Here is a 14,862-nt window from a genome sequence, read left to right on the forward strand (position 1 = left end):
TATTTCAGAAACTGCTGATCTACTGGGATTTTCACGCACAACCATCTCTAGGGTTTACAGAGAATGGTCCGAAAAAGAAAAAAACATCCAGTGAGCGGCAGTTCTGTGGGCGGAAATGCCTTGTTGATGCCAGAGGTCAGAGGAGAATGGGCAGACTGGTTCGAGCTGATAGAAAGGCAACAGTGACTCAAACCGCCACCCGTTACAACCAAGGTAGGCAGAAGAGCATCTCTGAACGCACAGTACGTCCAACTTTGAGGCAGATGGGCTACAGCAGCAGAAGACCACACCGGGTGCCACTCCTTTCAGCTAAGAACAGGAAACTGAGGCTACAATTTGCACAAGCTCATCGAAATTGGACAGTAGAAGATTGGAAAAACGTTGCCTGGTCTGATGAGTCTCGATTTCTGCTGCGACATTTGGATGGTAGGGTCAGAATTTGGCGTCAACAACATGAAAGCATGGATCCATCCTGCCTTGTATCAGCGGGTCAGGCTGGTGGTGGTGGTGTCATGGTGTGGGGAATATTTTCTTGGCACTCTTTGGGCCCCTTGGTACAACGCCACAGCCTACCTGAGTATTGTTGCTGACCATGTCCATCCCTTTATGAGCACAATGTACCCTGTAACATCTGATGGCTACTTTCAGCAGGATAATGTGCCATGTCATAAAGCTGGAATCATCTCAGACTGGTTTCTTGAACATGACAATGAGGTCACTGGACACAAATGGCCTCCACAGTCACCAGATCTCAATCCAATAGAGCATCTTTGGGATGTGGTGGAACGGGAGATTCGCATCATGGATGTGCAGCCGACAAATCTGCGGCAACTGTGTGATGCCATCATGTCAATATGGAGCAAAATCTCTGAGAATGCTTCCAGCACCTTGTTGTATCTATGCCACGAAGAATTGAGGCAGTTCTGAAGGCAAAAGGGGGTCCAACCCGTTACTAGCATGGTGTACCTAATAAAGTGGCCGGTGAGTGTATATAGATAACACTGACCCATCATTACATCACTACTGACAATAGATGATGTCACAGCTTATCTCCTCCCCCTCCCTGTACAATGACCTCTATATAGATATCACTGACCCCTCATTACATCACTACTGACAATAGATGATGTCACAGCTTATCTCCTCCCCCTCCCTGTACAATGACCTCTATATAGGTATCACTGACCCATCATTACATCACTACTGACAATAGATGATGTCACAGCTTATCTCCTCCTCCTCCTCCCTGTACAATGACCTCTATATAGATATCACTGACCCATCATTACATCACTACTGACAATAGATGATGTCACAGCTTATCTCCTCCCCTCCCTGTACAATGACCTCTATATAGATAGCACTGACCCCTCATTACATCACTACTGACAATAGATGATGTCACAGCTATCTACTCCTCCTCCCTGTACAATGACCTCTATATAGATAACACTGACCCATCATTACATCACTACTGACAATAGATGATGTCACAGCTTATCCCTTCCCCCTCCCTGTACAATGACCTCTATATAGATAACACTGACCCATCATTACATCACTACTGACAATAGATGATGTCACAGCTTATCTCCTCCCCCTCCCTGTACAATGACCTCTATATAGATAACACTGACCCATCATTACATCACTACTGACAATAGATGATGTCACAGCTTATCTCCTCCTCCTCCCTGTACAATGTCCTCTATATAGATAACACTGACCCATCATTACATCACTACTGACAATAGATGACGTCACAGCTTATCTCCTCCCCCTCCTGTACAATGACCTCTATATAGATAACACTGACCCATCATTACATCACTACTGACAATAGATGATGTCACAGCTTATCTCCTCCTCCTCCCTGTACAATGACCTCTATATAGATAACACTGACCCATCATTACATCACTACTGACAATAGATGATGTCACAGCTTATCTCCTCCCCCTCCCTGTACAATGACCTCTATATAGATAACACTGACCCATCATTACATCACTACTGACAATAGATGTCACAGCTTATCTCCTCCCCCTCCCTGTACAATGACCTCTATATAGATAACACTGACCCATCATTACATCACTACTGACAATAGATGATGTCACAGCTTATCTCCTCCTCCTCCCTGTACAATGTCCTCTATATAGATAACACTGACCCATCATTACATCACTACTGACAATAGATGTCACAGCTTATCTCCTCCCCCTGCCTGTACAATGACCTCTATATAGATAACACTGACCTATCATTACATCACTACTGACAATAGATGATGTCACAGCTTATCTCCTCCTCCCCCCTGTACAATGACCTCTATATAGATAACACTGACCCATCATTACATCACTACTGACAATAGATGATGTCACAGCTTATCTCCTCCCCCTCCCTATACAATGACCTCTATATAGATAACACTGACCCATCATTACATCACTACTGACAATAGATGTTATATTCTGTATATTAACATATTCCAGGTATCCTGCAGTAACTCTATGACCATACAGGGGGCGCTGTCCACAGACTCCACCCCCCTCTGCTCCTGGATGCAGTTCTTCTTCTATAATACAGTGACTCATACATTAGGGCTCAGGCTGCAGTGAGATATTAAAATAAGTTTATTTACTAACTTCGTGAGAGCGACTTCTGCCAAAAATAGATCCTGGTAAATGGTACATGGTGTGACATGTGCAAACACGGGGATTTGCGGTGTAAATTTAATTTTAACGTTATTGCACTTCCATCCAGCAAAGTCATTTCAAGTTGTGTCAATGTGTTCTGGTCCTCAAATATTGGTTCTTATGTCATGTCACCTATTAAAGGATCCTTAAAGGGGTATTTTTTTTTTTTTTTTTACGATACCTGTTTGATGCAAGATCAGACTTTGACCCATTCCAGCAGTGACAGAAGTCCAGCTCACTTGCAATCCCAGGCAACGGAAACTATAGAGACAATGGAGCTGGACTTGTGCTTCTGTTCTTTGTATGTCAGAATCCAAGACCACAATCTATCAGCATAGCTCAACATTACATTAAGCTGGAACAGCCCTTTAAGAGCAACCAGGTTTGTGCGGTTTTCAATCCCGAAATCTGGGATTGCACAGCACTTCACTGAATATGTGGGTTATCTGCTTCGCAAATGGATGTTCTGGGTCTCCCTGAAGAAGCCGTAAAGGGCACGATCCATTTTCAAGATCTCTGTTTACTGTCAATGAATGGGAACATCCTCGCTTACAATAAGGGGCAGTAATCCGATACAATTGTATCCAGTCTAGACAATGTTCTGGACTCCACACTGATACATTGGAGCAGACTAGAAAGAGAAGAGGATTGTATAGACTGGATAACACTGCAGCAAACCCTCAGCTGTCAGAGGTTTAGGCCTATGAATATTTCAGGTCACTGACAGCAAGCGGAGATCATCAAGATGACGAACTGAAACACAAAGTATATCGGAAAGTTGCAAAATGTTTCAGTTTCAACAATTTAAGCTTTATACATAGAAGACGCCCTCCCCTTTAACGGTGGGGTCAGCCATTGTCTGTGAGGTGACAGATCTCATAATGTTGGGTCACTTGTATGTATAGGAAACGCTTTAGGGGTCCATGTTTTGGCAAATTTAGGGGTTGCTGCAGATTATCGCTCCTGTTGGCTATAGCACTACTGCTCCCATCGTACGTGGGGGTGGAAATGATGAATTTGCAGCAGTGACTCCTTTTACACAGAGACCTGCAGGACGCTTTGTGCGTCTCTATAAAATGGTTGCACTGCGCAAAATAAAAAAAGAGCGTGACCTGACGTCCAGGATTTATATGGAGGAGAAGTTTTGGGGGAAATCTTTAAATAAAACCTATGAATTCAGGCTGAGGGACAAGTTCTGACTCTTCAGAACTTCTGTTACCAAGTCCAAGTTCTAAAGGAGCATCAAGGTTCTTGTCGGATTCCACTTCATCTTCAGGTGCAATGGGGAAAAATTGCAGGTCTTCTTCCGTGTCGTCCAGCAGAGATGGATCTTCACAGACCGACACCAAGCTGTGACCAAGGAAAGACACAAAGTTCAGTGGAATGTTCTTAGACCGGAATATTAGTCATCAGAATTCTCTCCACATATATCCACCACTAGAGGGAGCTCTGTTCAGTCAAAAGTCCAAAAAACTCCTTTATTTCCGAAACGAAAAAAGACAATGACACATCTGATCCCCCGGTAATGGGATTATGTTCAAAACATGGCCGCCATCTTGGATAAAGAGCACGTTTTTTTTTTTGTTTTTTTTCAATGGGAAGGAGATGATATAATTGTCTCATAAATCTGTAATATCGCTTGTGGATCAGTAGATATCAGCACAGAGATTGTCCATAACAATGCAGTTTCATAACAATTGGATCCAGCGCCTTCAGCTCTGTGTTCAGCACCAGGGACAACACATCACATAGCTGTGCGCCTCAGGGAACGTCCCCGGTTGTTGTTATGACTTTCTGTATTAATAACTTTTGAACTTCAAGAGATATTACAGATTTGATTGTAGCAATCGATTTCTGAGACAATTCTGGTCTTTGATATGTTACATGATCCCCTTCACATGGGAAAAACTTTCCTTTCAGCCAAGATGGCGGCCATGTCCCGGACGTGAACTCAAAGATCTCCTGTCACCTATTACTTACAGCTATGACACTGTCCCTTTTGTTCCTGAAATAAAAGGGGGTCATGAGACTTATGACTCCCCCTGTATATCATATAGAATTCTCTCTACACTGGACCTTCGAACAGGAGCCACAATGTATCGGGTATTAGACATTCTGAATACAACATTCCGGATGTAACAATCTACCTAATATTACAATGTTCTATACATTGAGGAGTCTCCAGGCCACCCTCACATTATACATGGCATCCGTGCTATCCGTTATTTTTTGTCTGTTTGCAGATGACACATTGATTTCAATGGACCCATGAACATGAATGTGTTTTTCACGGACCCCTGTGGAGACTGTAGAAGACTCAGAGCAGGTCCTATTCCAGGAGTCTATGAGAAAGTGAAAAATACTTATGACCCACTTGTGTCATCTGTGCGCCACGTGTATTTGCGGATCAGTTTAGAGGTAACACAGTCACATGACCCTTCAAGAGGTCGGACAAGCTAGTGACATTGTATGCCAGGCTTCTGTATTATTGTGGAAATACTAAAAGGGATGATACAGGGACCGTGTTTGCAGACACAAGGCTTAGCAATGGATGGCAATCGGATCGCAGGCTGAGCAGCGCAAATGTCCATCCCCTGCCAACCCAAATCAGTACAACGTGTTCTGAATTACATCTCTGACTACGGTGCTCTGTGTTACACAGTAGCTCCCTGTATCTCAGCCAATAGGATGTTTGTGCTTTACCCTCTAGTCATTATATTAGGTGACTAGCCGGTTCTTGCGTCAGGAGATCTACATTTCGGATCTGACAGTAGATGACTGTGTCCATTATGCACTGCTCAAAAATAAAGGGGACACTTAAACACAATATAACTACAAGTAAATCAAACTTCTACGAAATCAAACTGTTCACTAAAAAGCAACATTGATTGACAATTAGCAAAACACTCAGTAAAGAAGAGGTTCTGCAGGTGGGGACCACAGACAACTTCTCAGTACCAATGCGTTCTGGCTGATGTTTTGGTGAGGTATGAAGGTTGGTGCTTTCACACTTGTGGTAGCATGAGACGCACTATACAACCCACACAAGTGGCTCAGGTAGTGCAGCTCATCCAGGATGGCAAATCAATGCGAGCTGTGGCCAGAGGGCATGCTGTGCGTGTAGGGAGGTCATACAGGCACGTGGAGGCCACACACAATACTGGGCCTCATCAAGAGCATACAGAGGCATTGTAGGGAGGTCATACAGGCACGTGGAGGCCACACACAATACTGAGCCACATCAGGAGCTGCCGAGGCCTCGTAGGGAGGTCATACAGGCGCCTAGAGGTCACACACAATACTGAGACTAATCAGGAGAATGCCGGGGTGTTGTAGGGAGGTCATACAGGTACGTAGAGGCCACACACAATCCTGACCCTCATGAGGAGCTGCCGAGGCCTTGTAGGGAGGTCATACAGGCGCCTGGAGGTCACACACAAGACTGAGCCTCATTTTGATTTGTTTTAAGCTCAAAGTTGGATCAGCCTGTAGTGTGATTTTCCACTGTAATTTTGTGTATGACTCCAGATCCAGGCCTCCATTGGTTAATAAATTTGATTTCCATTAATTATAATTTTTTGGTGATTTTGTAGTCAGCACATTCCACCCTGTACAGAACAAAGTATTCAGTGAGGATATTTCATTCATTAAGAAGGAGGATGTGTCGTTTGAGTGTTCCCTTAATTTTTTTGAGCAGTGTATGACTGAGCCTAGAGGGATTGGATACTGGACAACAATGGAATTTGTTATATTTTAGGATCCCCACTAGAAGGATCTATACATGATACAAAAAGCTCTATGTACAGTGCATTAGACACCTGGATTCTGTTGGGTCGGTCTTGTATGGGGAACACTAGAAGGATACAGAACGCTCTATGTACAGTCCATTAGACACCTGGATTCTGTTGGGTCGGTCTTGTATGGGGAACACTAGAAGGATACAGAAGGCTCTATGTACAGTCCATTAGACACCTGGATTCTGTTGGGTCGGTCTTGTATGGGGAACACTAGAAGGATACAGAACGCTCTATGTACAGTCCATTAGACACCAGGATTCTGTTGGGTCGGTCTTGTATGGGGAACACTAGAAGGATACAGAAGGCTCTATGTACAGTCCATTAGACACCTGGATTCTGTTGGGTCGGTCTTGTATGGGGAACACTAGAAGGATACAGAAGGCTCTATGTACAGTCCATTAGACACCTGGATTCTGTTGGGTCGGTCTTGTATGGGGAACACTAGAAGGATACAGAACACTATGTACAGTCCATTAGACACCTGGATTCTGTTGGGTCGGTCTTGCATGGGGAACACTAGAAGGATACAGAACACTCTATGTACAGTCCATTAGACACCTGGATTCTGTTGGGTCGGTCTTGTATGGGGAACACTAGAAGGATACAGAACACTATGTACAGTCCATTAGACACCTGGATTCTGTTGGGTCGGTCTTGTATGGGGAACACTAGAAGGATACAGAACGCTCTATGTACAGTCCATTAGACACCTGGATTCTGTTGGGTCGGTCTTGTATGGGGAACACTAGAAGGATACAGAACACTCTATGTACAGTGCATTAGACACCAGGATTCTGTTGGGTCGGTCTTGTATGGGGAACACTAGAAGGATACAGAACGCTCTATGTACAGTCCATTAGACACCTGGATTCTGTTGGGTCGGTCTTGTATGGGGAACACTAGAATGATACAGAACGCTCTATGTACAGTCCATTAGACACCTGGATTCTGTTGGGTCGGTCTTGTATGGGGAACACTAGAAGGATACAGAAGGCTCTATGTACAGTCCATTAGACACCTGGATTCTGTTGGGCCGGTCTTGTATGATGAACACTAGAAGGATACAGAACACTCTATGTACAGTCCATTAGACACCTTGATTCTGTTGGGTCGGTCTTGTATGGGGAACACTAGAAGGATACAGAAGGCTCTATGTACAGTCCATTAGACACCTGGATTCTGTTGGGTCGGTCTTGTATGGGGAACACTAGAAGGATACAGAAGGCTCTATGTACAGTCCATTAGACACCTGGATTCTGTTGGGTCGGTCTTGTATGGGGAACACTAGAAGGATACAGAAGGCTCTATGTACAGTCCATTAGACACCTGGATTCTGTTGGGTCGGTCTTGTATGGGGAACACTAGAAGGATACAGAAGGCTCTATGTACAGTCCATTAGACACCTGGATTCTGTTGGGTCGGTCTTGTATGGGGAACACTAGAAGGATACAGAACGCTCTATGTACAGTCCATTAGACACCAGGATTCTGTTGGGTCGGTCTTGTATGGGGAACACTAGAAGGATACAGAACACTCTATGTACAGTGCATTAGACACCAGGATTCTGTTGGGTCGGTCTTGTATGGGGAACACTAGAAGGATACAGAACGCTCTATGTACAGTCCATTAGACACCTGGATTCTGTTGGGTCGGTCTTGTATGGGGAACACTAGAAGGATACAGAAGGTTCTATGTACAGTCCATTAGACACCTTGATTCTGTTGGGTCGGTCTTGTATGGGGAACACTAGAAGGATACAGAAGGCTCTATGTACAGTCCATTAGACACCTGGATTCTGTTGGGTCGGTCTTGTATGGGGAACACTAGAAGGATACAGAAGGCTCTATGTACAGTCCATTAGACACCTGGATTCTGTTGGGTCGGTCTTGTATGGGGAACACTAGAAGGATACAGAACGCTCTATGTACAGTCCATTAGACACCTGGATTCTGTTGGGTCGGTCTTGTATGGGGAACACTAGAAGGATACAGAAGGATCTATGTACAGTCCATTAGACACCTGGATTCTGTTGGGTCGGTCTTGTATGGGGAACACTAGAAGGATACAGAAGGCTCTATGTACAGTCCATTAGACACCAGGATTCTGTTGGGTCGGTCTTGTATGGGGAACACTAGAAGGATACAGAAGGCTCTATGTACAGTGCATTAGACACCAGGATTCTGTTGGGTCGGTCTTGTATGGGGAACACTAGAAGGATACAGAAGGCTCTATGTACAGTCCATTAGACACCTGGATTCTGTTGGGTCGGTCTTGTATGGGGAACACTAGAAGGATACAGAACGCTCTATGTACAGTCCATTAGACACCTGGATTCTGTTGGGTCGGTCTTGTATGGGGAACACTAGAAGGATACAGAAGGCTCTATGTACAGTCCATTAGACACCTGGCTTCTGTTGGGTCGGTCTTGTATGGGGAACACTAGAAGGATACAGAACGCTCTATGTACAGTCCATTAGACACCTGGATTCTGTTGGGTCGGTCTTGTATGGGGAACACTAGAAGGATACAGAACACTCTATGTACAGTCCATTAGACACCTGGATTCTGTGACTCATAATCAGAATATTCTGCATTATCCTCCTAGAATCTGTCTTACACTTGTAGATGAGTTCCTAGAATATTCCCTACATACAATATCTGCCTCTATGACACCTCTGATACCTCTGGGTCCGGCAGACAAGTCCGCTGGGGCAAGGACAAAGGCTCACGGGGACTTCAGACTCCAGATCCCAAGTGAAGATCTCTAGTAATGGATTGCGGGTCTGGCACTGCTCCCCCTTCCCAGGCAGCGGGGTGCACACTGGAAACAGGAGACCTGCAGGAGGAGAACATTATTATACATTTTTTTTTTCCAAAAAATTCTTATTCCATTATGTAATGAGCATCATTCACATTGTGCCTTGTTCTCCAGTCACATCCAGAGCTGCATTGATGATTTGAATGGCTTCTGATACTATTGTTTTTTAACCACTAGGGGGCAGCAGAGGTGTTTGTTTTGCTTCCCAGGACTAAATCACTGGATTGTATTTCGGATCAGCGTTAGGACGGTGTCTGGTGAGACCCCTGGATCACAATGAGGGGCCTGCTATGGTTTCCTCCCTGTTTGCACGCATAGCGGTGGTTTTGCTCAGGATTGCAGATCTCTCCTATCTTTATGGATGATTGGACATAGATGACCTCCTATGACTGTGCAAATATGGGCCTTTCCCTAATATACTCCATTAATGTACAAATCATGGAAACCCCTTTATCAGAAAATCAAAAACATTCTCATATCAGATTTTGAGGTGACTGGAGTATAGGACCCAATACCTGTATATTCAGGAATAGAGTGTATAATATTACAGGTGACCTATAGACAGGTGTATATGGTATAGTGACTTACGGTATATATAGGCAGTATTACAGGTGACCTATAGACAGGTGTATACGGTATAGTGACTTATATATAGGCAGTATTACAGGTGACCTATAGACAGGTGTACAGAGTATAGTTTCTTGTATATGGACAGTATCACAGGTGACCTATAGACAGGTGTATACAGTATAGCTACTTGTATATGAGTAGTGTTACAGGCGACCTATAGACAGGTGTATACAGTATAGCTACTTGTATATGAGTAGTATTACAGGCGACCTATAGACAGGTGTATACAGTATAGTTACTTGTATATGAGTAGTATTACAGGCGACCTATAGACAGGTGTATACAGTATAGTTACTTGTATATGGACAGTATTACATGTGACCTATAGACAGGTGTATATGGTATAGTGACTTGTATATAGATAGGTGTAAACGGTATAGTTACATGTATATAGACAGGTGTATACGGTATAGTGACTTGTATATGGGCAGTATTACAGGTGACTGGTGTATATAGGGTACACTTACCTGTATGCACGGCACAGCACAGCCCGGGACCACAGTCCTGCTGACTCTCACATATGGTCCCGTTTTCACCCTTGGTTGATGTCCTGCACTGACCCCAGACACACAGACGCCCCTGGCAGCACTCCCCATCCCTGGTGCACTGCAAAAGCCAGAAAAAAATCTCATGAGAAAACTGAATACACGTCCATAAATCTTATATTTTGCGGTCTGTCTCCTCACCGTCTCCTCCTCCTTACACGGGAGACACCTGGAGATGGAGCCTGAGATGTGACAGTAATTCCCCGGCCGGCAGTCCTCATCCACAATGCAATCCTGTAATAATAAAAACATGTCAGCCATCAGGCGTATATATCATTGTATACGGCCATAATGTACACATAGCTAATGCCTTCATACAGTGTGTATAAATAGTGCTGCCATACTGTACACATAGCTAATGTCTTCATACAGTGTGTATAAATAGTGCTGCCATACTGTACACATAGCCAATGCCTTCAAAACAGTGTGTATAAGTAGTGCTGCCATACTGTACACATAGCTAATACCTTCATACAGTGTGTATAAATAGTGCTGCCATACTGTACACATAGCTTATTCCTTCATAGTGTGTATAAATAGTGCTGCCATACTGTACACATAGCTTATGCCTTCATACAGTGTGTATAAATAGTGCTGCCATACTGTACACATAGCCAATGCCTTCATACAGTGTGTATAAATAGTGCTGCCATAATGTACACATAGCTTATGCCTTCATACAGTATGTATAAATAGTGCTGCCATACTGTACACATAGCCAATGCCTTCATACAGTGTGTATTAATAGTGCTGCCATACTGTACACATAGCCAATGCCTTCATACAGTGTGTATTAATAGTGCTGCCATACTGTACACATAGCCAATGCCTTCATACAGTGTGTATTGATAGTGCTGCCATACTGTACACATAGCTAATGCCTTCAGTGTGTATTAATAGTGCTGGCATACTGTACACATAGCCAATGCCTTCATACAGTATGTATAAATAGTGCTGCCATACTGTACACATAGCTTATGCCTTCATACAGTGTGTATAAATAGTGCTGCCATAATGTACACATAACTTATGCCTTCATACAGTGTGTATAAATAGTGCTGCCATACTGTACACATAGCTTATGCCTTCATACAGTGTGTATAAATAGTGCTGCCATACTGTACACATAGCCAATGCCTTCATACAGTGTGTATAAATAGTGCTGCCATACTGTACACATAGCTAATGCCTTCATACAGTGTGTATAAATAGTGCTGCCATACTGTACACATAGCTAATGCCTTCATACAGTGTGTATAAATAGTGCTGCCATACTGTACACATAGCCAATGCCTTCAAAACAGTGTGTATAAATAGTGCTGCCATACTGTACACATAGCTTATTCCTTCATACAGTGTGTATAAATAGTGCTGCCATACTGTACACATAGCTAATGCCTTCATACAGTGTGTATAAATAGTGCTGCCATACTGTACACATAGCTAATGCCTTCATACAGTGTGTATAAATAGTGCTGCCATACTGTACACATAGCTAATGCCTTCATACAGTGTGTATAAATAGTGCTGCCATACTGTACACAGAGCTAATGCTACTATATAGTACACACACACATATATATATATATATATATATATATATATATATATATATATATTATATGTTTCTATACACTTACAGAAAGCTAAAATGTCTCCATATAGTACATATAAAGAACACCGTACAGAACATAATACACCCAGATAGTGATGTAGAAGTATTTAAAATGGGGGTAGCTATTCCAATATTTTTGTACTCTGAAATTCAGTAATTATATAATATATTTGTTGTATAACATTTGAGTTCCAAATAAGAAAATAAGAAAACTCTTTGCCAGCAGCCACCACTAGATGGAGCTCTCTGCTTATAGATTCAGGCAACAAGTATCAAAGCTCCCCCTAGTGGAGGTTGCAGAATGACCTCATAAATTCTCCTCTTATCTCCACCAAGTTGTAAAAAAAATGATTCAACACTAGATAAAGTGTTCTGGGATTCTGCTAAGACAGCGCCCATGCAGGTTTTCACCCAGCTTTGCCAGCTTCTGAATGGCAGCCAATGTAATTCCGAGAATCTTTGGGTACAGACACGTCCTCCCTCTTGTGACTTCTCTACTGTGCCTGGATCAGACGCCTGAGAAGACGTGAGAGGAGCAGCTGCGGCTCTGAGTGGCCTCATTACAGAGGAGGGGAGAGGAATTACACATTAATAAACACATTGTATCCCTTTAAGTGGCCAAGTACACAATGTACCCGCCGCCATAATGGGCTCCATAATGGGCTCCACTTATCTCCTCTTATCTTGTAGGGACTCAGCGGCTGCGGGGGTCACTGGTGACATTCTGCCTGCCCGGAATGGCTGATAACAGAGAATCACAGCCTCCAAGTGTCCACTCAATAGATTGGGTTGCTGGGATATTTAATATATAGAAATAATCCATAGATTCCGATATAATCTGCACTTCTGCCACATTCCGTGGAATTCAACAAACTGAAAAGATAACTGGAGGCGAAAACCGGAATGTAATTCTGTGTCACAAGAGATGAACAAACATAACGAGGAGCCGACACCAGCGGCTGCTAATCCTACACATCACCCGCCTGACACCCAGACCTGCCCATCACACACATCACCCGCCTGACACCCAGACCTCCCAATCACACGCATCACCCTCCTGACACCCAGACCTGCCAATCACACACATCACCCGCCTGACACCCAGACCTGCCCATCACACACATCACCTGCCTGACACCCAGACCTGCCAATCACACACATCACACGATGACACCCAGACCTGCCAATCACACACATCACCCGCCTGACACCCAGACCTGCCCATCACACACATCACCCACCTGACACCCAGACCTGCCCATCACACACATCACCTGCCTGACACCCAGACCTGCCAATCACACACATCACACGATGACACCCAGACCTGCCAATCACACACATCACCCGCCTGACACCCAGACCTGCCAATCACACACAACACCCGCCTGACACCCAGACCTGCCAATCACACACATCACCCGCCTGACACCCAGACCTGCCAATCACACACAACACCCGCCTGACACCCAGACCTGCCAATCACACACATCACCCGCCTGACACCCAGACCTGCCCATCACACACATCACCCACCTGACACCAAGACCTGCCAATCACACACATCACCCACCTGACACCGACCTGCCAATCACACACATCACCCACCTGACACCCAGACCTGCCCATCACACACATCACCCACCTGACACCCAGACCTGCCAATCACACACATCACACGATGACACCCAGACCTGCCAATCACACACAACACCCGCCTGACACCCAGAACTGCCAATCACACACAACACCCGCCTGACACCCAGACCTGCCAATCACACACAACACCCGCCTGACACCCAGACCTGCCAATCACACACATCACCCGCCTGACACCCAGACCTGCCAATCACACACATCACCCACCTGACACCAGGACCTGCCCATCACACACATCACACGATGACACCCAGACCTGCCAATTACACACAACACCCGCCTGACACCCAGACCTGCCAATCACACACATCACCCGCCTGACACCCAGACCTGCCCATCACACACATCACCCACCTGACACCCAGACCTGCCAATTACACACATCACCCACCTGACACCCAGACTTGCCCATCACACACATCACACGATGACACCCAGACCTGCCAATCACACACATCACCCGCCTGACACCCAGACCTGCCCATCACACACATCACACGATGACACCCAGACCTGCCAATCACACACATCACCCACCTGACACCCAGACCTGCCAATCACACGCATCACCCTCCTGACACCCAGACCTGCCAATCACACACATCACCCTCCTGACACCCAGACCTGCCCATCACACATATCACCCACCTGACACCCAGACCTGCCAATCACACGCATCACCCACCTGACACCCAGACCTGCCAATCACACACATCACACGATGACACCCAGACCTGCCAATCACACGCATCACCCTCCTGACACCCAGACCTGCCAATCACACACATCACACGATGACACCCAGACCTGCCCATCACACACATCACACGATGACACCCAGACCTGCCAATCACACACATCACCCGCCTGACACCCAGACCTGCCAATCACACGCATCACCCTCCTGACACCCAGACCTGCCAATCACACACATCACCCACCTGACACCCAGACCTGCCAATCACACACATCACCCGCCTGACACCCAGACCTGCCAATCACACACATCACCCGCCTGACACCCAGACCTGCCAATCACACACATCACCCACCTGACACCCAGACCTGCCAATCACACACATCACCCACCTGACAC

The 14,862-nt window shown here is 45.1% G+C and overlaps 1 protein-coding gene across 3 annotated transcripts in view; it reads right to left on the minus strand.

Annotated features, from left to right (window-relative positions):
* Positions 1 to 2,621: 2,621 nt before the first annotated feature.
* Positions 2,622 to 14,862, minus strand: part of DKK3 (dickkopf WNT signaling pathway inhibitor 3) — a 31,000-nt gene continuing 18,759 nt past the window's right edge. For all 3 annotated transcript variants that reach the window (XM_072118877.1, XM_072118878.1, XM_072118876.1), the window contains exons 5-8: positions 10,634 to 10,726; positions 10,415 to 10,553; positions 9,182 to 9,335; positions 2,622 to 4,052 (exon numbers count right to left, since the gene is read on the minus strand). In XM_072118877.1, coding sequence (XP_071974978.1) covers positions 3,860 to 4,052; positions 9,182 to 9,335; positions 10,415 to 10,553; positions 10,634 to 10,726 — 579 coding nt within the window. In that variant the 3' untranslated portion in view covers positions 2,622 to 3,859. The remainder of the gene's footprint in view (positions 4,053 to 9,181; positions 9,336 to 10,414; positions 10,554 to 10,633; positions 10,727 to 14,862) is intronic.

The sequence above is a fragment of the Engystomops pustulosus genome, chromosome 7 (genome assembly GCF_040894005.1).
Source record: "Engystomops pustulosus chromosome 7, aEngPut4.maternal, whole genome shotgun sequence".
In the NCBI taxonomy this organism is placed as follows: domain Eukaryota; kingdom Metazoa; phylum Chordata; class Amphibia; order Anura; family Leptodactylidae; genus Engystomops; species Engystomops pustulosus.